This window comes from Sycon ciliatum, chromosome 4 (genome assembly GCF_964019385.1).
Source record: "Sycon ciliatum chromosome 4, ocSycCili1.1, whole genome shotgun sequence".
NCBI classification, from domain to species: domain Eukaryota; kingdom Metazoa; phylum Porifera; class Calcarea; order Leucosolenida; family Sycettidae; genus Sycon; species Sycon ciliatum.
The window spans coordinates 4,282,435-4,304,710 of record NC_088646.1 but is presented as its reverse complement, the minus strand read 5'-3'; the positions used below and the strand labels follow the sequence as shown (position 1 = coordinate 4,304,710).

The 22,276-nt window shown below is 48.6% G+C and overlaps 3 protein-coding genes and 1 long non-coding RNA gene across 4 annotated transcripts; 3 read left to right on the top strand and 1 right to left on the bottom strand.

The window, feature by feature from the left end:
- Window positions 1-691: 691 nt before the first annotated feature.
- Window positions 692-4,069, top strand: LOC135814003 (uncharacterized). The gene has a single exon (XM_065327050.1). It carries the CDS (start codon window positions 2,367-2,369, stop codon window positions 3,450-3,452), a length of 1,086 nt encoding a protein of 361 aa, XP_065183122.1. The 5' UTR covers window positions 692-2,366; the 3' UTR covers window positions 3,453-4,069.
- Window positions 4,070-4,605: 536 nt separating this feature from the next.
- Window positions 4,606-10,406, top strand: LOC135814004 (uncharacterized). The gene is made up of 4 exons (XR_010553145.1): window positions 4,606-5,135; window positions 8,462-8,542; window positions 8,947-9,006; window positions 9,874-10,406. It is a non-coding gene; the product is annotated as an uncharacterized LOC135814004 (long non-coding RNA).
- A 3,709-nt stretch (window positions 10,407-14,115) lies between these two features.
- LOC135814001 (transmembrane protein 163a-like) lies at window positions 14,116-16,036 on the top strand. The gene has a single exon (XM_065327049.1). The coding sequence runs from the start codon at window positions 14,846-14,848 to the stop codon at window positions 15,731-15,733; it is 888 nt and encodes a 295-aa protein (XP_065183121.1). The 5' UTR covers window positions 14,116-14,845; the 3' UTR covers window positions 15,734-16,036.
- Window positions 16,037-17,322: 1,286 nt separating this feature from the next.
- On the bottom strand, window positions 17,323-22,033 carry LOC135814000 (tensin-2-like). Its single transcript, XM_065327048.1, has 2 exons — window positions 21,695-22,033; window positions 17,323-19,519 (listed from the first exon to the last, which is right to left on the bottom strand). Exons 1-2 carry the CDS (start codon window positions 21,717-21,719, stop codon window positions 18,582-18,584), a joined length of 963 nt encoding a protein of 320 aa, XP_065183120.1. The 5' UTR covers window positions 21,720-22,033; the 3' UTR covers window positions 17,323-18,581.
- Between the last annotated feature and the right edge of the window lie 243 nt (window positions 22,034-22,276).

Below are 22,276 nucleotides of genomic sequence, written 5' to 3'. Positions count from 1 at the left end.
GTGTGTGTGTGTGTGTGTGCGGGCAGCTATACTAGTGGCTTGTTTTTTAAGAGTACCGCGAGAGCACCCCGCCTTGATTTACTAGCCAGTTGACAGGAAAACTATATAATTATATGGCCTGGTGCAACTGTACAGTGTAAGGACATAATCAGGGTGCTGTTAAAAATGCCATTATTTTCTTCTCCCTGGACCTAGGTGTACTAGTACTACTAGGGTCACACATAGTCCAGCTGCGCCTGCTCGCTGTTCTTATGTAGATCTGGGTGCATTTCGAAGGTCAACCAAGTCCAGATTGACTACACAGCGTGCCCGTTCCTTGCATGAAGGACATAATTATGTAGTCATGGTAATGGCATGTTCACTGGTTTGAGGGAAAGACACAAACGGAAAAAAGTCTGAAGAAAATATTGACTGTCACCACCAGGACTCGAACCAGGGACCCTCGCTTGTAGCCAGCGATGCTCGGACCACTGAGCTATGGTGTACCGGTAGTCGTCATCCCAGCAAAGACCGTTCAACATTTTCTTCAGACTTCGTACCTAACACTTCCTGTCAATCCACACAGGCGGTAATGTCGTGGTAATGGTAATGTGTAGTCATGGCGATGTTGTCCAGGTAGGACTGTCATGGGTATGGTGTACAGTACCCTGTAACCCAGGTTACCCTGTAACCCAGGTTACCCTGTAACCCAGGTTACCCTGTAGCCCAGGTTACCCTGTAATCAAGTGAGCATAGGAGAGGACTGCGATGATGCATGCCTTTTGGTCTGGTGAGCTGTGGCTGGCCATGTCTACAGCATTATTCTTGCTACTAGTACTAGTACAGTTGTAAACTTTTCTAATTGTCCGCAAACTCCAACGCAGCCACTTACGCATTTAGGAAATTTCACTTCCCAACTCCAAACTCCAAAAAAGGTCTCTTTACTGCGATTCAAATTAAAATTTACCCCAAATTTTCGGGCCTGGCCCATCATCAGAGTAATGAATGACAACATATCCATTGCATAGGTTTGGGAGTTTGGGGTTGAGAAATGAAGTTTCCTACATACTACATTCGTGGCCAAAGAAATTAGACCCGTAAGTCAAAAGTAGCGCCGCGTTTCCATTTCAATTACATGTACATGTACATTATTCACGGTCCAAAAACCCGTCTCAGGGGGGCCGCATGAGCCTTGGGGCTGCTTTCGGCTCAAGAGCTGGATTTCTATGGTATGGGAAAATATTATTGTGCCAGTAGATCTACCAGGTCACATGGAACGCAATCATGATGCAGTTTTTTTTTATCTCCTGACCTAGTACCTGTCCTGTATTGTCCATCACCATTGTCACAACATAATTGTCATTGTCAACCTGGACACGTGATCATGGTGATGGCATGCACCTGTACTGACTGTTTGTCAACAAAGAATCTCTGGCTCTGTCCCTGAGCTGAGTCCATCAAATCATGTCACTGCCTAGTAGTACTGTACATGACATCAAGAGTATTGTACTCTTGATGACATTGTACTGGACGCACCGGGTCTTCGACATGGTAGACTCTACCTAATCCTTGCCCTTGCCTTGGTCACCTGGTCACGTTGGTGGTCTGGCCCAGACTCGGACTGGTGAAAGCTTTCTCGACTCCCTGGCCCTGCAGCCTGGTCTGGCCTATGCCTATGGCCCATATTATGGGCATCTGGCCCGTCAACAGGTCCCGCCCGACAACCTCCCGCGTCGCGCAAGCCGCAACTAATTACTTAACTGCTCTCGTTCACGATCACCACGATCACGCGTCGGTGACATGATATCGGCATCAAGTGCGTGCTTGCTGACTTTCCGCTCTGCCCCATGGTCTAGTCCATACCCGATACGGCGAAAGCTTGTTGTTGTTTCTGGAATGTAGATCGACTGTACCGGTACATGTACGCAGACGCCTCTCATTCTGATCAGGTTTTCATTTAGCTCCGCCCGGGACGCTTCGAGAGGGCTGTTTCTTGGTGTTCTCGGCCCTATGCCTTAGATAGACCAGCATACTCTGAACCGACCAGTCTTCATCTCGGAGGCAGAGCTCGAGAGCGATCGAGTCGCATCGCACCTGGCTGATGATTCAACAAGTATTCACCTTTGAAGAGGCGGTCGGCTGAGACGAATAGGCGGATTGTGTCGACTTGCAGACTTCCATTACTTCTGGACCTGCACTGGCGCACCTCGTTTTCGAATCGGCTAGACCTCCCTTGAAAACGCCAGGCACCAGATTTTGCGGTGATCCCTGTAGCGTTGTCGGTCGAGATAGCCATTCCTGCTTATCTCGTGTGTTTGAACTCCTGCTTCTTCAACTTCAAGTCCTGGACCCGATTGCGGTCATTGACTCGTGAGGCCCGGAGAAGCATGGGCTTCACTGTCGACCTTTTCCTGTCCACGCCGATCAGTGGTCGACACCTGTGCGTGTCCTGCCATCGCGTTCTGGACGATCCGGTGGTTTGTGAGAAATGCTCCGGGTCGGTATGCCGGGGCTGCTGCCAGCGCCTACGCACCCACAGCCAAGGTACCGGCGAAACCGGTGAGGAGAATGAAGATGACGACGAGGACGAGGAAAGCGAGGGTGGAGAAGGCTACCTGGCATGTCCCAGGTGCCAGGCAGCTTGCAGTGAAAACACCAGTACGCAGCAGATAGCACGGGAAATCAGTGACCTGCACGTAAGATGCCCGCAGAACGAGCGTGGCTGTGCGAGCACAATGCCACTGCATCGGCTACGTCACCACGTGATCAGCGAATGCAGCCACACTCTGCTGCACTGCCCGCACGACAGCTGTCCCGAAGAGGCTCTGGACCGGAACAATTACGAATTGCACGTCACGGCCGAGTGCGAGTTCCGACTGGTAGCGTGCGCGGCGTGTGGAACACGCCTGGTGCAACGTGACCTGTGCACGCATCAGCGAGAGCGACGCTGCTTCGATCAGCTGCAGCGACGACGCCTCGTGCAAAACCAGCAGGAGACGGCGCAGGAGCTGCGCACGCATCGCATGAAGATGCTGCATGAGCGGCACGCAACGGAGCAACTGGAACGGCGCCTAATCAAGCAGCACACCGAGTCGCAGCAGAAGAAGTTAAAGCGATCGCACAGTGCGCCAGCCGTTCGACTCTCACTCGGCAATGGCCTGCTCGGCGCAATGGGTACGTATCGTGTCGGTAGCGCTGTGCCGCATTTCTCCAAGAACGTCCATTCCAGTACGCTGTCGACGCCAATGGCGCCCAGGAGCGTCTCAACCGGAGGGTTCTCGTCGATTCCGCACACGCGGCCCATGTCGTGTCGGCGGTGCTCGGTGCGCTTTGTGCCCACGTCTAACCGGGGAAACTCCTGCCAGTGGCATCGCGGTCCAATGGTGAATCAGTTCGGCGGTTCGTGCATGAACTGCGGCAAATGGAGGACAGTGGACGGCTGCAAGACCGGTTCTCACATGGGAAAATTCTAGATATGGTTAGTAGTGCAGACACAGACCAAGCTCAACGGCTCTTGTCCCATACATGCATGACTGTACTTGACGCCATCACACTAATGTCTGCATGCACTACTACGATAGCACCTGACTTGAACTGCATGCCGTGCACTTGCAGGATCGCGTGGCATTACGTCATGTGTATAGGTCCTGCAACCCGGCGATGCATCAGGGATAGTGATGAGTTAGCTGTCCGCATGACCATCGTGCATTCTCTGTCCCGATTGCTAGTAGTGACTTGATTGCCTGCTCCGCTCTGCTGGATACGTGCACAGATACCCTTGTGCTAATGCCTATGATGACCGTGCATGTTTTCTGCATCTCCAAACTAGTTACTTGGGACGCTGTGATAGATGGACTTCAGAGCGTACGTTTATTTATAATTTTTTAAAGTGATACTTGGCAGCTTTCTCTTTTTCCTCCTTTTCATTATTTATAATAATGTTGCATTTAACACAATAAAGTAGTGGACCAAGGTTTTTGTGTCACAAGCACTACACTACAAGTTTCATACACATGATTGTTACTCTGCAATCATCAGTCACCATGGCAATGATGGTGATCATGCCTGGATATTGCTCGGCATGCTTTGATACTTGATACCCCTCCCCTCATAGTCAGATGGTCAGTTCTTGGACTACTTATGTAGGGGCAGAAAGTGCCAGAAACCCTTGCTTCAAAGAATACCTCCTCCTAAAGGGTACAGGACCCTCGGCCCCTGATATTGAGACGGGCTCCAGAGGCTCACGCTGCAGATATCCGTGATCTCCAACGGCAATATGGAGATGCTGTGGCAAAGTTACGGAACAGGGATGAAGTAACGGCTCACTCTGTATGCATAGCGCCAAGAGTAAAAAGCTCCCGGGTCGTGTATACTCTGACAAACACAAATAATTTCCAGTGCATGTGTTAATACCTATTCCAACTTTCAAAGCCAAAGGACTTACAATTATGCAGGTAACCCATAACGGATTGCCAACGCATCCTGACAGTACGACTGAACCGGACAGAACAGACAACCAAGACTGGAAGAGCCAGAGGAGTGAGAGGACGCACCACGTAGTCGTTCCGTCACCTCCCACCCAAGCATTCGTACCCCCCCCCCCCCCCCCCGACATCCAACTAACTATAACTGAACTACAATAACGTTACTTGTGACCTGCCAAGCAGTGTTTACACCGAGTCACCTTATGTAGTTGTAGTATTCAGTTCACACCAGGAGGCTGGCATGAAAGCCCTCACCAGGCGACTCCCTGGTTGCAGGTAGGTCTCCAAAGCATGCTTAGGTACTACTTGTAGTAGTCGGGGCAAAGGCAAAGTTCACATCGGACATGTCGCGCCATCTTCCAGACGCGCGCACAAGGGTGTGAATCAGGGAAGTCGTGTGAACATCGCTACCTTGGCCACTCTGTGCCGGTGGGATATAATGGAAGGACTACCCTCGAACGTTGCACAACTGGTCAAGCGTCTCACCAGCAGGACGGCGAATTCCCCTCTCCGACTACTCTCTGGTTTGCCGAGGAATCATCTCAGCCTGAGAAGGATGGTGAGCTGCTCTCCCTGACCGGAATCATCCTCTTCCATCCTCCATTGCATTGGACGGCGGGATGGACGCTGGGCCTGGCTATGACCGGCGTTACAGTCTTCGCTTGGAAGTCGGTAAGTAATGTCCTGAGTTACGCGGTGTTTTTTTGTCGTGCGACCTACTGTATCCGGTCTACTATTGTACCGTTATGTTTGTACCGCTAGCTCCATGCGGGCCTGGTCCTGCCGCAGGTGGAACACCAGGCCCTGCCGCATGTGCACCAGGTGGCGGAGGTTGGTGGACAGGCTGAGCAACAGGAACCTGAGGATTGGCTGCTGGCTGTGGGAAAGACGAAAACTGACCAGGACCACCAGCACCAGTGGGATTGATGGCCGTTGCAAGCAGTGTTTGTCCACCTGTGGCCGTTGCTGCTGACTGAGCAACTGGCTGAGGATAGCGACCCCGCTGTCCCATGGGTTGCGCACCACTGGAAGTAGCTGCAGCAGAAGGAGGATGGGCAGTTGCAGCACCAGCAATAGGTTGAGAAGGCGGCAGGGCTGAAATAGATGCCGGAGGACCAGCCATTGGTGGCGCGCCCGAAGCTGTGGGATGATACGCACTAGCCGAGGGTGGAGGGCCCATCGCAGGACCGTTTGAGGAAAGTGGTTGACCAGGACCAGGTACAAAACTAGGCGGCTGGGAAGAAGATGGGATAGGTGCCGAATACGGGCCAGGCTGGGATTGCTGTGAAAAAGAGAAAATAGAGCATACATGCACGAGAATTTAAAAATAATTAATGGCACACAACAGAAATCTTGAACAGAGATTGCATTACTTTTCCAGCATCGTCAAACAGAAGTACTGCAACATGGGGAAACTTTTGATTAAAACGATAGACACAGAGAGAAAGACAGACACAGAGAGAGAGACACAGAGAGAGAGACACACAGAGAGAGAGACACACAGAGAGAGAGAGACACAGAGAGAGAGAGACACAGAGAGAGAGACACAGAGAGAGAGACACCTGCCTCCATCGGGACCCGGTCATCTACCACCGAGCTGAAGTGAAGACGATGCTCTTGTCCTGTGACTATAGCATTTCGCATCGTAAAAATGCCAACATTTTCCGAAAGTACAAAATGGACAGGGAAAGTAACCTTGGTAACTTACAGTTGTTATTTCGGCATTCCTGGCTCTCAACGTACCCATGCCATGGCTTGCATATTCGATATTTACAAGAAGTTAGTTGAAAGGGTCTTCAACTTCAAGCCCTCACTGAACCTGTGTGCCCGGCAGTCGATTGCATACATGTACTCAAGTATATTATGATTATGTGTCCGTACTATTAAAGGCGCCGGTCACACATGCAGGCGGCGACACCGCTTTTGCGGCTGCCTCCAACATGCTGGCAGTGGGCGCTTTTGCGGCTCTTTTCTGCCGGTGGTCACACATGCAAAGGCTTTGGTACGCACGCAGCTTCACGGGTCTCCACAGGTGTTGTAAAACTTTTCTCTGAAAAAGACTGTAGCCTCAAAATTCCTTTCCTGCGCTGGTATGGATCGCAGAAACGCCCAGAATCGCCGACTACGTCGTGACCAGCGACTGCGGAGAGCTATGGAGATTGCCTCAATATTCATGTTGTTCAATTTCTCTTCGTTTGAATCTTGCAAAAGCTCCTTGAGCATCGGTGGACGCCTGAGTCGAGTCCCATGTCGGATGGTTGACCTCGAAATAGAGGGAGAGGAGCAGTTGCTCTTGGTCAGCAGTCCACTTCATGACGAGAGATGAAAAACTAATTTTTCCAAGATCCAAGAGATCCAACAACGACAACGCCGCAAAAGTTGTACTACCGCTTTTGTGTTTCGCCACTAATTTTTTGGTTGTGGCGCTTTTGAGATTGCCGCCGTGGCGCCAGTGGCGCCAGGCGCAGTATCCATGGTGATCCGGGGATATCCCAACTTTTGTGGTGCAGCTTTGGTGGTGTCGCAAAAGCGCCATGCATGTGTGACCGGCGCCTAAATAAGAATTATACAATGTAGGGTAAGCAGCAGCATTTGGCCCTGTACAGGCTTTCCATCGTCCACCACACCACAACTGCGCGCTCCAGCGATGGTGGTGTGCTGTGGCAACGTTACGTGTCGAGGCTGGCTGGAGGGCGCAGTTATGGTGTGGTCGATGATGGAAACATACATGTATGTCCGTAGTGTGTTTTAAAAGCATGCGATTGCCACTAACACAATCGGATTGTCGTAATTACATGTGTCAACCGCACAACTTCAAAACAATCTGATTCCATAATATTTTGGCTGTTCAATTTTGGTTCAACCGGAACCCCCCTGTAGAGATCTCTGGATCCGCCCCTGATACTGTAGATCTAAGTAATAGTTACACTCGGAGAGTTGTGGTAGCCCTAAGCCCGTGGCAGTGCTCAATGCACTTACTGTACATGTAGGTGCAGAGCCTACTGACTACTACTGTAGCACACACATTTGAAAGAAGGAATCGAAGCGTTTCCGCTGTAACTCTGAGTTCCACTGTTTTACCAATCATTAGGCAGAAACTTGACTGCAAATTTCCCAAGATAAAATTGATATAGGCTGCAGCAAGCTTGGTTTATGGCGCAAGTGAATGATACGGGCCAATGAGTCGGTGATACACAATATGTGTGAGTTTAATAGGTGGAGTGATGTAAAAACAGGTGCAGACAGAATACACTTTAGGGCTTAGGTTCATATGGTCACATGGTCTTCAAAGTGTTTCTCCTGGCCTCCATCGAAAGTTTCTCCTCGTCTCCCTTCAAACTTGAAGACCATGTTGTCGTATGAACCTAAACCCAAGGAGTATTCTGTTTATGCCCATTTTTACATCATCCCACCTAACTCATACATGTCCATATCACACCATTGGCCCATATCATTCACTTGCACTAGGATCCAAGCTTCCTGATCATCATCCTATCGGCAAGGGGTACGTAGTATGTACATGCCGCTACATGTATGCAAGCCTTGCTTGATAGGTATGATGATATCAGCATAGTACAATTATAGTTTGGAAGCCTGGACTCCATATTGTGTGTCCTCCGTCTTGTGCTATGCTGTTGAGTGTCCTCATCATACCGTCCTGTAAGTACTGTAAGTACAGCCGTGTACATTGTTTGAGCCGCTGACCGTAGTACTGTACTAAGGGCTGTACATGTACATGTAGTACAGGTAGCGTCACTCAAGTCACTAGTTGGCGCCTTGCATCATTTTGCAGCCCGGTGTTCGCAGGTCTAGACTATGGCAGCGCAACGCCCGGCGCTTACTTGAGTGATGCGGCTGGATTTCATTGAGCAACACTGTAGATGCAAGACTTCATGACCTTCACGTACACACCCCTTCTGATAATATGAAGTGCACGTGTATGTGTCTGTACATTCCACTAAATTTCATGTTTACCTTCTGGTATGTGTTCACTGTAGACATGAACACACAATGCAAAGCCGGGTTTTGTAAACACTCGCCTTGAAGTACTATGGGAACCACATCCTCTCCGAACCACGGTTAGTAGTGAATTTGTCCTGGATTTGCATTGTTGTAATAAAGGTTTCTCTTTTCCTTCTGGGGTTACAAGTAATTCACAAGTAAATCTCGGTTCCTGATTTGCTGTACCTTCAATGAACTGTGCAGGGGCGTCAGAAGGTATCCTCCCATTGGTGCGGCTATGAAAAGGACCCTCCCCTGAGGGAATGTTTGGTAAATAATTTTTGGGCCCAAATAGCCCATATTTCATTGCTTCAAAAATCACACATTTCTTGGTGCGGCTGGACATGCCGCACCGGTTCCGACGCCCCTGTTGTGCCAAAGAATCTTATGATAAAAGATATGCTTCTGTCCATTCAGTCTGAGACCAACACATACCTTCGTGGTCCTGTATTTTCCTGGTTCTTGCTCGTGTCCTATGCAGTGAATCCTAGCGGCAATTTATCCCCTCGGCTATACCCGCCATCCTGTCCTCCATTCTTAGGTAAGCTTGTGTTCTAGCTGCCAGCTTTTACACGTCCAGTTTACTCCACTGTACCATGCAGTTTCACCTGCTTGCTTTAAAAGCATGCATGCATATTATGTCGTATAAGCCACAAGACCAATATGCATGTCCAGTTTCTAATAGAACAGTCGGTTTATTTATGTACTTCGTGTAAACCTGACCCAGCTGTGATTCCGTCCGGGTTTGGCTATATACATGCAGCCTTCTCTTTCAAACAGCATAACGACTGGCCAGGGGTTTAGGCTGCTTCCACAATTATTATTTACCTGAAAAAGCAATGCCTGGAACACAATACTAACACGGGAAGGCAGCAGCACTATTAAAAGTCCGTAAATAAGTACGTATTTACATTCGAATTTAGTGACCACACCCGTACTAACTTTCGGGCGGGTACTGACTTTCGGGCACGAACTAACGGACCTGACTTGTGTGTAGTGGAGAAGTCATTTGTCATGTTGATGTACATGCTACGTGCTGCATGTGCGCATCGTACCGGTACTTATTTCGGGCAGTATGTTTATCGGGCTTGACTTCAACAGACAGAGCCAAAAGAATGAAGGGAGTATTTCTTTCGGGCAGGTACTTATTTACGGACTTTTACGGTACTCTTACTAACTAGATCCACAAAAAAACCCAGTTGTATCGCTTCCATCCCAGAGGAGATGATTACAATTAGTTGTTCCACACACATATGCTTGCTGGAAAGCAGCGCATTAGTGCCAGTAGACACCCTTGTGTCTCTCTACCTGTTATGGCCCTTGTGAGAACCGGTGTCTCTAACGTTACCTGTTATGGCCTTTGTGAGACACCAGTCTTTCAACGTTTTCCTGTCCATTTTCTGATCAGGTCAGTGTCCACGTGCAGGGGCAACAATGCAAGACATGCAGGTGCAACAATGCAAGACTGAAGGTTCTGCCGCCGAACTGTGAACAGAGCGCGTCCTCTAGTAGCCCAGCAATCCTTCTCAGTGGCTTGCTGTTTGCACCCCGCTCCCGCTCGTACATTTTGGCAAGTAACTGGCCTTCCATGTAGACACTAAGTTTAGAGTTGTCCAACGTGTATTGCCAATTGAAGCTTTGAATGTGTTTTATTCTGCACAGTGCCTGTGTTCTACTTGCGGACATTGGCGTGGCCACATTTACATGACACATGATTATACGAAATAAGGACCATTCTAGCTCCTCACTAAATTGCTCTTCAATAAATTTGAATTATATATCGGTGATGAAAATCTCTGATACGTAATACCTTTTCTTCATTTGCTGCCTCTTGACTTCATTCCAAATTCATTACTTGGTGTGAATATTCATCTCAAAACTTGTAATTATTAATCAACCATATGTTGGCATGGCACCAGTCGTCCCTAGCCTACTTGTTTTGCCAGGCACTAAAAGGCAGTATTATAAAAGTGATCAACATTGCATGCACAAACCTGATTCGCTCCCTGGGGTGGCATTGCATATGGTGACCCCACTGGTGAGATCGTGCAATGCACCTATGTGCAGGACTCGCACACCCCCCTCCCCCCAGCGTGGGGTACCAGGAACCCTGCCCTGCATATACAGCAATTAATGAATTATTGCAGTCAAGTCATACCAATCTGAGTGACAAATGGGTATAATGGGCTCCAGAATCCAGAATACTGCAGCAGGCATAAACAAACCAGCCACCACTTCTATTGTGATTCCCTGGTTTCAATCATGTGTACGTACAGTAGAACTCCCCCCCCCCCCCCCCCCTTCCAGGCATGTTGGGACCGGGCAGTGTCTGTAACTAGGATTTCCCTGTAACTCGGAACATACTGATTGCATGCAAGTATCGACTATACTAAAATGCCAATCAATATTAATTTTGTTCATGTTGGAAGGCCAACTTTTTAGAAGGATCAGAAAGGTGCTCGGTAGATGGGAGTTCCTGGATCTGGGGAGTTAGGATGAGGGACAATCAATATCTCAAGCTGATAAAATTTAATATTTTGGTGCTTCTTTGGTGAAAGGCCAAATTGTTTTAGGGGTCAGAAAGGAGCTGGGTAGATGGGAGTTCCTGGATCTGGGGAGTTCGGATTAGGGGAGCTTTTGTTTATTGCGTTACCACCAGAGCTCAGTTCAGAAATCCTGTTGCTCCTGTATTATGACTGTCACCCAGTGACTGCAGTCACAGTCACGGATGGCACACGATATCCTACATGATAGTGTGCATCATAGTGTTGAATACTACATAGTAACTTAGTAAGTAATTCCTCAGTTCCATTATGTCATGACGTCATGATTACGCCCATCACTAGCTGCTGGCTGTAACATGTACAATGTAGCTTGTAAGTATGCAGGTTTGGTTTGCTCCAAGTAGCTTTTAGTCACAAGAAGTCCAAACACTGCGCATGGTGGCTTCACCTCTGTCCACTTCCAACTACTTTACTAGGAGTAACAGCACTAGGAGTCTGTGGCTCAATGCCATCACTGTCACCAGTTAGCACTAGTACTGGGACAATCCAATGACCCAATCAACAACACGTACATTGTATACATGCAAGTCCATTATACTCCTCTGAGTATAGACAACATTATTTCTTATTCCCGTAGCTATGCAGAAGACGTTACTTCAGTAACGTCTGGCGCTAGCCAGGGTCCACACAGCTTTAATTTGGTGTTTGTTTGTGTGTTTGTTTGTTTGTGTCACGCCTGGCGCTATTTTGTATCTATCCCGTACTGTACCGTACCAGCAAAGACAGCTGGCCACAATATTTTTGTTTGTTTGTGCCATCGACATGCCTGGCGCTATCCCGTACCTGTCCCGTATCATCAAGAGTACGGTACCATCAAGAGAATGAGTATGCGAAGTGTATGGGGGGAATGCATTCAGTGCAGTAACTTTAAATTTTGTGTGGATTTGTGTGCGAGGCCGAGATCCCACTAGCAGGCTGGCTGGGCCGCCTGTCGACCAGCCCGGAAATCGCATGTAGGCCGATAGCATAATAATTATCATGATTATAACGTATATACAGTCATGTAGATGTATAGCAGGGAGTCATATTATGTAAACGACTCCCTGCTGTATGGGGAGATTTTCTGGAAAGAAATACGAAGTAGGGAGACGAGTAAATGCAATCAGAATGGATGTTAGTTGCCGTCAGTATAATAATAATAATAATAAGAAGAAGAAGAAGAAGAAGAAGAAGAAGAAGAACGCCCGTGATCGGCAGAGTCAGCGCCGGTCCCAGGAAACGTCAGGACAGACATCCCGTCGACTCCAGAACGCCCGTCATCGGCAGAGTCAGCGCCGGTCCCATAGCTATGCAGAAGACGTTACTTGTACTTCAGTATCTCATTGAAACGTTTTTGCAAAACAATGATTTAGCTAATCAAAGGAAAAAGCATTTCCATCAGTTCTAACAACATGCACGATGAGCTAGGCAACAAAGCATAGCGCAGGGCCCTGAGCTTCCAAGCTCTCTCGTTTTGAAACCCTGGGGTTGTCTACTAATCAAAGACCTGTAGTACATCCACCCCGCACCACCATGACGGCATGAGGCCAAGCCAGGCGTAACTACATGTACATGTAGGTCTACTTCGCATGCAGCCAGTTCAGCCTGTAGACCCACACCAGTGGTAGTTGTAGTGCCGCCGAGTCACTATTAATGGGAGCGTTCGAATTGTCACTCTTTGACTTTTCGAGGAGTTTCGTTTTTCTGAAGAGGTGGCCTTATTGGCCTCTTCAGAAAAACAAAGCTCCTCGAAACTCCTCGAAACTCCACAACCTCACCCGATGGGAGAGGTGGATTAGTTTCGAAGAGTTTGGAATAGGTACGTCACGTAGTACCTGGAGATGGTCGATCTGATCGGACGTCATCATCGCCATGACAATTCTACCGAAAACTCTAAAATGATAGAAACCGTTTTTATGGGACACTTCAACTAATCTCTTTATACAAGTAAAATTTGTTTGAACAGTTGATGAAGACAATTCGAACGCGCCCTTAGTAACCACACTGGCATGGTCTATTGTTCACATCCATGGATATTTCTCAAATTACTGCTTCTGCTACTACCACTACTCTTATCCTTCTCCGGATCATCTTGGATTTTCAATTAAAGCTGTGTGGACCCTGGCTAGCGCAAGACGTTACTGAAGTAACGTCTTCTGCATAGCTACGGGAATAAAGACTAAAGTTCTTTGAGTGACCACACTGTAGCATACTGCTCTCAGTGTTACTAACAATCTGTGTTTTATGCCTGAGCTTATGGCCAGTGTTGCATGCATGAGAAGACAGAACAAAGACTGAAAGAGGTGCTTGCCTTGACTCGTGCAAGCAAAGTCACACGACTGTCCAGAGTCCTCAGCTCATGCACCGCGTACTGGTCGCTCCATCAGCTCGCCTCCCTCGGCAGTCCGCTTGACGCTAGCCGTGACGACGGTCATGATGAGCCGCCATCATGACATGAGTTACGAATCCAGTGTGATGGCGACACCAGTGTCGGAGAGCCTACACTCCAGTACAGGCAGTGACGGTACCTGCATCTTTCCCCGCAACATCTGACCCGTCCGCCTGTCGAAACTTCGGAAGTAGAGCTACAAATAGTACAATGTAGAGTAGTGCTCGGCTATGCTCATATCATGGGCTGTCACTGTCGAGCTAGAAGGACGCCTGCAGAGTGCAGAGATGAGAAGACGACTCGTCGTTACGACACCGAACGGCAGTACAGTAGTACTAGTAGCCTATCAGTATCACCGAAGCGGAAGAGGCACGATCTGGACCAGGGTGTCGTAAAAGCCCGTTTTCACGACTCCCTGTCTGGACGTTCCGGCTCATGCATGATCATCTCCGGCGGGCCGGGTTGATCAAGATTGTGCGTGCACGCCGTGCAGTCAGTCACTGTACTGAATCCGGTCAACGACACCGTCCTTACGTCAACATGGTCACTGACAAGTCACTTAGTGACATACAGAGATTACAGACACTGAGACAGTATGTATTTTGATCAGGGAGTCGTAAAAGCCCTGATTTTGCACCAGTCATTCCAGAGTCAGTACAGCGATCAGACCTCGCCACCTCGGACGCAGTCATGTAGATCTACCCGCATTAGCAGAGCAGGCCATTCTTTACGTTGGCTTTGGCCCAGTACTGTTTGGGCTCAAAATGTAGTTCGTACAAAGCTGAAACTGTGAAAGAAACACTGTCAGTCTGTCACTTGTCAGTCACAGGCGCTAGGCCATAGGCGTGCGGCGGACTCATCCTGCAGGAGGTGTTGACGCTGTCGGTGGACGGGAGACGCCTCCGCCACGGAACCGGCCGCCGATCTCTACTACGGTTTTGGTGCAGTAGAAACTGTAAAGTGTTGCTGGCCGGTTACGATCGACGAAAAGAACTGGTGTGCTCAAGAAGTGCGCTGGTCACCGGTTCGTTCACACAGATCCGGATATTATCCCGGCACGGGCACGTAAATCATTGACATCACCGTGCGGAGGAGATCGACACGCGATCGACACAGTTGTCAGCTCGCCAGTGTTCCGCTTTGCTGGATATTCCAACTCCAGCAGCTGTGACCGAAGAAGTAGAGACTCAGAGAATCAGTGGATAAAGCCTATAAAGGCTACTAAACGGTGGTGAAGGCGCAGGGCGGTACGTGGTATAATTATATAAGATCCCACCTGGCTGGAAATACTACACAGGACCTATTGATTATGATGCACAATGCAGCAAGCGATGAGTTGAATCAGGCGTGGCTGCTTATGCTGGCGCTATTTCCGACACCAGTAGTACAGAGTCTCACTCTCAGTTTCGAGCTGGTATCGTACCGATTCTAATGTACGGAACTTCACGATGACGGCACACTATGGGACGAGCGACGATGGATATAAATTCGTAATGGAGGCGAGCAGCGCCGTGCAAGGCGAACAAGATTTGACAACAAACGAGTATCACTGCATATCTGCGGACGATGACGATCCCAACTCGTCACCTAACAGTCCGCACAGCGGGAGGAGTAGCGGACGGTTGGAGCGCTATCAGCGTTATGCCATTTGGCTATGTATGGTGTCACTGGGTGCTAGTCTCTCACTAGGGGTGATGGGCTTTGTTGGGTCGGTGAAAACTGACAACGACGCGGCCTTTGGCTTTGCGCTGAACTGTGTTCTGGATTTCATCTCCACGCTGGTGGTGCTCTGGAGGTTCTGGCCACAAGTGTTCGGACGCCAGCGTCATGCAGCGGCGACAACAGACTGTAGCTTCCACAGCCCGACAGATCTGCTGGCGGGACAGCAGCAAGTGAGAGGGCAGGTACGGGAGTGGTGGCTGCGCGAACGGCGTGCCACGATCGGCATAGCCATTCTGTTTGTGCTGGCATTTGTTGCCATCGTATGCAAGGCACTGGCTGACATCATCAATGGTGAGGTACCAAGCAGCGGTCTACCGACAGTAATACTAGCTGGCATTAGTGCTGCTGTGTTTCTTGTGCTGGCCTGGGTCAAAGTCAAGGTGGCGCGTGTCCTGCAGAGCCCGGCTCTGCGCAGTGACGGTATGAACTCTCTCGGCGGCACCGTCATCTCGATTGGCGTTCTGGTGAGCTGGTTTGTGAGACAGCACCATCCACATGTGTGGTATGTCGATGCGTTCTTTGCACTTCTCGTTGGACTAGGAATGTTTGTGTATGCTATTCGAATGCTGATAGTGATGATGGCGGCCGACAACCGCAACACACCGGTTTACTAATAAACTCTGAGAAGGCCCTTGGCGAGAACGTCGCTGATTGGTCGTCTCTTGGACAACGAGACACACCTCGTTCTGATACACGTGCGGCGAAAGCCGATCATACTTACCGGATCAGACCAGTTATCTTCAAAAGGGACACTAGACCTATTTCTAAATGGACAATGGCATAATTTATACTGTGTACGAACGCCGTATTTCCTTTGCCGCTTCTGCCTTCCGAGGCATGGCCTGCTGGCCTCCCGGCTCATCATAGTAGTATCATTCTGTGCTGGAAGGCCTGCAATGATTGAAACAATTAACTTACACTGAGTACCAAGCTGATCTGGGCTAGCAGTGTACTGTGTACTAGTATCAACAAGAGTAAATAAGCTCCCAGTTAAAGAGTTTGCAAAAAACTCACATCACATTCCAAGTGCATGTACAGTACTGTCGGGTAGCGCTGAAGAACGACCAGGCTAGAATTTCATCAAGCACAGCATACCAATGTATACAGGAGGACTCAACTGCTCATCGACTGCAATACATGAAAATAAGAACGGACTAGGCTAGGAGGCTGACCGACAGTACTGTACTTGTTTTACTACGTACAACGAAGGCGATAGCGTGCGCACTCCGAATATCTGCCAGATCATGGCTGATGACTCGCATAAGTTGAGTGGGTTTCTATCGGGAGCGTTATTTTTTCAACTCTGATGGCAGCTAAAAAGTAAAAACGGCGGGGGTAACGTACAATGGGAACACTACACCACTGCACGTGATGTGAGTTTTCGCCGTCGGCGGACTCCATAGAATAGGTATCCAGAGTTGTACACTCTTGGGAGCTCACTCCTGGTAGTAGTATGCTGGTGTTGTGAACCGTGGGACCGCCAGCTGGGGGAAACGTGGTCACGGCCAAAGCACTTCTAGTTCTACTGCCGAGGTACCAAGTGGCCAATTGGAGGGTTACCATGGTTATGGATGCTTGCTGCGTTGTCATTGGTATCAAGACTACTATCAAAGAGTGCAGGAGTCCTCAAATACATCATGTACTTCGAAGTACTAGGCTAGTATGTATTTGACGACTCCCTGGTCCCCAGCTGCTGTACTTTCTTGGAGCCAGCCCAGTGAGTTAACGTATCACACAGACATACCATGTATACGACCGTCGCAAGAGAAGCATGCAAATCTGCAAATGCACTGGATATGCACCCACAGCTTTTAAGTTATAGCAACGATAGCGAACAAGATCTGAATGAGACAGATCAAGACTTGCGCCAGATAACTGTCTAATCCACACAACTAGCGAAGCCATGTGAATCAACCACCAATGCACACCTGGTCTACACCACACACACACACACACAACCAAAATTAATACCAGGAATGACTAAAGGCCGATTCATACTTCATTTCGCGTGTGGGAAACGCGTCGCGAAAAAGTTGATCTGAGCTCAACTTCGGCGCGTACGGGAAAGCCATCGCGCGATGACTTTCCCGTACGCGACATGAAGTATGAATCGGCCTTAAGAAGTCCAGGTAAACGGCACACATGCACACAGTTTTCACGGTACACACCCACCCGCATATAGACACACAAGCACAAAGAAGCAGAGAAGGTGACAGGGAGTATTCTTCCGACCGTCAGCCTTCCAGCGGAAAGACAGTCAGCAATAATCTGTTCAACAAGATAGAACGCTTTAAAAATAGGCTGTCAGTGCAAAGATGAAACCATTTACGTAGTAACCTGCTTCGCGTTGCCTGCTCCTTCATGCATAAACCGAATTAAAAAATATATCGTAGAAAGACTATATAAAACAGGCTCGCTTAGTAAAAAACAAAACAAAAACAATCAAAAGTTATTTCTATTGAGATGGAAGTGCAAATGGCACAATAGCTATCGCCATCTAGAAGGCAGGAAAGTTGAAGAAGCTAAAACTTACAAAAACGTCATCAGACTTGAACACCACACTAGGGGCCACAATCACAAACTATCACGCTTGCACAAGGGTAAGCTCCGACAGCTACTAAACAGATGGGAAAGACAACTGCTAATAAAAAGAGAGAGAGAGATCACCCACGGCGGCAACCAGGCAGCAGCGCGGTATGAAATAGCACAGGAACGGACGCAGAAAGCATACACACTGTAAAGCCAGCTAGGTTCTCTGTCCACACTGTCTGTCTGCTGATTATATTAAAGAGCGCGGGTAACAGAAAAAAGATGCCGCAACACTGGGAAACCCCCTCTCAGGCATGCGCCGCAATGTATTCTACAACGCCACTAAGCAAGTTAGGACTTGGAGAACACTGAACAAAATAAAAATAATGCGACGGGAGGTTCGTGCCCAAAAAGAGTTATAAATGTATATACGGTGACATTTCATGAACTGGCATGCGGTAAACTTTCATTGGGCATTTGACCCGCCTTAGAGAGCTGGCAGCTAGAAAGGGAAAGAGGGTGGTGATGTTGAATTTTCAGCAGACAAGTCAAGCCAAGCGATGCGAGCGAAACTATTAAACTGTGCTTTGCGTTTGTGCAAGCAGGGCACAGACAAACAAACCGTTAATTGACAAGGGAGCTGAGCATGCTGGTGCATGTTACGTACTGTTTCTCATACACTTCACACGAATGTGACTGGTTTTGCTGCACTACTCCTGTCAAGGTAGAACACGATTGCTGTATGCACAAGCAAGTGCACACCCCCTTGGCCACCAGGCAGACACGAGAGTGCTCTTCTTGCTCAGCTAAGAAAAGAGTGCACTGTCGGCGTGGTATGGCAGCAGTGCAAACACAGAACAACCAATGTCTCCCTGATTTAAATACATGAGGTCAGGTATAGCTACTGGGCAAGGGAAAGGTTCCCCTCAGCACTTACATACCAGCTTGCATTTCAACATACGTTTCCTCCTCTTCAAATTGACCATCAGGGTTGGACTGAGCCATGAAGTTTGCTGATGGGTGAGCTGCATTGGCGGCAGCAGCAGCGGCTGCAGCTACCATGGCTGAACCACTCATGTCGGCGTACTCCTCCTCGAATTGCTCATCCATGCCGCCCACACTGCCGCTGGTACTGGGGTGGCTCTGTGCCTGGCGCAACGAGCTGGAACTGCTCATGTCGGCATACTCCTCTTCCTCTTCGGCATCTGCTTGCATATGCTGCTGCTGCTGCTGGACTGGGCGAACACCTGGACTGCTCATTTCTGCGTACTCTTCATCCAGTTCTGGGCTTAAAATGACTGGTGACATGCCGGGAGTTGCTGCTGGGTGAGCGTGAAGACTAGAATTACCGTTGTAACTGTTCGGAAGGTTGACCATGGATGGCGGAGTGAGAATGGTCGAGTGTGTTCCACGGTTCGGGAGCGATGCCGGCATTGACTGCGGCGACGATTTCATTGCCGGCGCCTTGCGGAAGCTGTTGCGAGGCGGGAGAGCTGGCCTGGCAGTGGTAGCCGATGATGGTTGTGCTGCAACTGATTTGGGCATTTGCTGGCGAGGCACTCTCAGACGGCATGGCATGCCAATGCTGTCATTTTCACAGTAGTGCGCCAGCAGCTCCTCCAGGCAGAGAAAAGTGTTCTCGCTGCCTTGTAAGCGGAAGCAGTTTGGGCCGCGCTTCTCCACCAGATAGTGGCCGAGACCGCTGCTGCCCGGAAGCACTACGGACAACGCAAAGTTCCCGCCTTTGCTGGATTCGCGCAAGATGAACGAGCCACCCTCGCGTCCTTCCAGCATGCGGCAGCCATGGGCGCGGCTGATGTACGGGTGGAACCACAGGCTTGTCGTGGACCGCAGCTGACTGATAGCAGGCTCTACATGAGTACACAAACAACAATAGAAGGAAAGTTCCAGTCTCCGTTACATGTATCTACACCTCACATTAATACTGTACCCGTAGGCAGGAAGCCAGCTGCAATTTCTAGCATACCAGCCCCTATCACCATGAGATCTTCAGTCCATTGCAATCACATTGACAGTGAATTGATACTTTGTACATAACCCCCACACATAGAGTGTGCAACGCCAGTCAATGCGGGTTTGCAACGGCAGAACTTCACATCACTCCATAAACTCGTTCATTAGACGGTGACTAAGCTGCAATTACGCGGTCACCTACGCAAGCACAGTCAATGGTATTATACGTTCTCATATACCGATACAACTTTGTCGTACATATACCGAGCCAGGGCCACCGTAACCGGTCCAGTTGGTCAGTTCTATTACAACTACTCATGCACCCACAACATAACCACTCTGTGTCTTTGCAAAACTACAAGAACGTGTGAAACAGCAGCACAGCAGCACAAGGCAGTACTAGTATGTACAGTAGCAGGAGCTTAGGAACGTGCAAACATCACAGGGCTTGCTGAGTGCGTGCAGGTTCATCAGGGTAGGTGTGTTTATGGGTTCCAGTGCAGCCATAGAGTGACATGTAAGGAATGTGCAAACATGTACCCACAACATTATCACAAGAAAGAAATGGGACACAGCCAGCTAAAACATGTCTTAGAGTGAATTATTTATTTATTTATTCAAGAAAACTGTCACTTTGCTCGCCAGCTGCTTGAACTAGACTGCCAAACAAGTGTGAGAACGTAGTTCGACAATATGCTATCGCCACCGGATGATGAATAAAGCACAGCGTGAACACGCTAGACAGAAACAAGCTATCATTCGGTCATGTCTCAAAAATTTTCGAAACCCCAAAGACTTGTTTCATAACTCACAATGGCTTGTGCGAGAATATGCTTAGCTTTTGTATGCGATACTCCGGAACAGCGGAACCATTCCACCGTGTGTCTTTGTGTGTGTGTGTGTGTGTGTGTGTGTGTGTGTGTGTGTGTGTGTGTGTGTGTGTGTGTGTGTGTGTGTGTGTGTGTGTGTGTGTTCTTGTTGCTTTTATATGCGATGGCATGGTTTATGCATTTTGCAGACTACAGGACTTGCATTGGTGAGTCATATACACTACTATACCAAATGAGTCTTTAGAATACTTTTGCAGAAAATATCACTCCAGTGTGTGTGTGTGTGTGTGTGTGTGTGTGTGTGTGTGTGTGTGTGTGTGTGTGTGTGTGTGTGTGTGTGTGTGTGTGTGTGTGTGTGTGTGTGTGTGTGTGTGTGTGTGTGTGTGTGGCAGAGGCTAGTCACCGCATTGGCTTTGGCTGAAAAACAAAATCATCAGAGGTGTGTTTGAGATGTTTATGTAGTGCAGATTGGATATAACGACAATCCTTCGGGAGAGAACAAAATGTCACTATATTTGATCTCTCACTAAGCCCGATTTTCACAAAGGACTTACTAAACGACTTGGGTAACAGAATTGTGTCGTTAAACTCAATCTGCCGTTATATGCAAGGTCGTTATATCCGATCTCCACTGTATTGTGTAGATCATATGATTTTGATTTTAATGACAATACCACTCAAGACCTTCCAAATAAGGAAAGGGCAGAAACAAGAGGATGGATTTCATATTTTGAACAGAAAGGAATTGCCTTTGTGCTATGGTACATAATACTTGGCCATACATGTCTGTATGCAGTTTTATTCTGAGAAGACCTATACTGGGTCGATAAAAACAAAACATGAGGGCCACTAGAATTAGAATAGCTTCCAACCTATTTCAAAATCCACTCCGAAATGATTAATTTTCATCCTCAACATAAGGATGAGCCAATGAATGTGAATAACTAACACCAATGCAACTGCAACCATGGCACAAGACTAGTTCCATTCGGCTCAGCAATACGAAGTCCGCAACTTTCGCTCTCTGGCCTAGGAAACGGCAGCATCACATCACAACGACTCGCTTTTCCACGGCATGATGTGAACACAGACGCTAGATTGTCAGATACCGGATATGCATCCCTGGATAGTGAGGCTTGCTTCCTTTGCAAATCTCTCAACACTTTTTCCACTTCTTTGCAAATCGCGTGTGAGTGCCAGTTACTTGGCTGCGCTCCAAGCACCACAATCGAAATTACTTACGGCTTGCCTGGTAAGAGAAACTCATGGCCAATGTCGGCCGTGTGAGAGTCCTCTCTGCGCCGTCAATCAGCTCCAACTAGCCAGTTTGATTTCGTCCAGCTTATTCTTGCCCCTTCAACGCTTCAAATGGTAGAATGTAACCTGGTCACGAAAAAGAACACTGCCAAGCATCCATCCATCTATGCAATCATCAGGAATCCTAGTCAAAGAAAGATCTTTGTGGCCGACTTTCTAACCGCGAACCTGTCGCGTGAGTGCCAAATCGACTGCTCTTGCACTTTGCAGCTTGGAGGCTGGATAGCTCCAGCTCCAGCACCACTGCACTGGCCATGGCAGTTGCATTTTTTATTTGTATCAAATGCGTATGTAGTAGTGCCATGCCATATACGCATACGATGAAGAAAATTGAAACAACCCCATCACCATGATCACTCAGGCCTCGCAGCTCGATCGGAACTTGACGGAAGGTCGAATGCGAAGCCTCAAAAAAGGCCAAAGCCACACCTTTCGACCGGTACCTGGGTACGGTACGGACGGACCATGATCGCAGATCCGTCCTTCGCACTGTTCGAAACGGCCTCA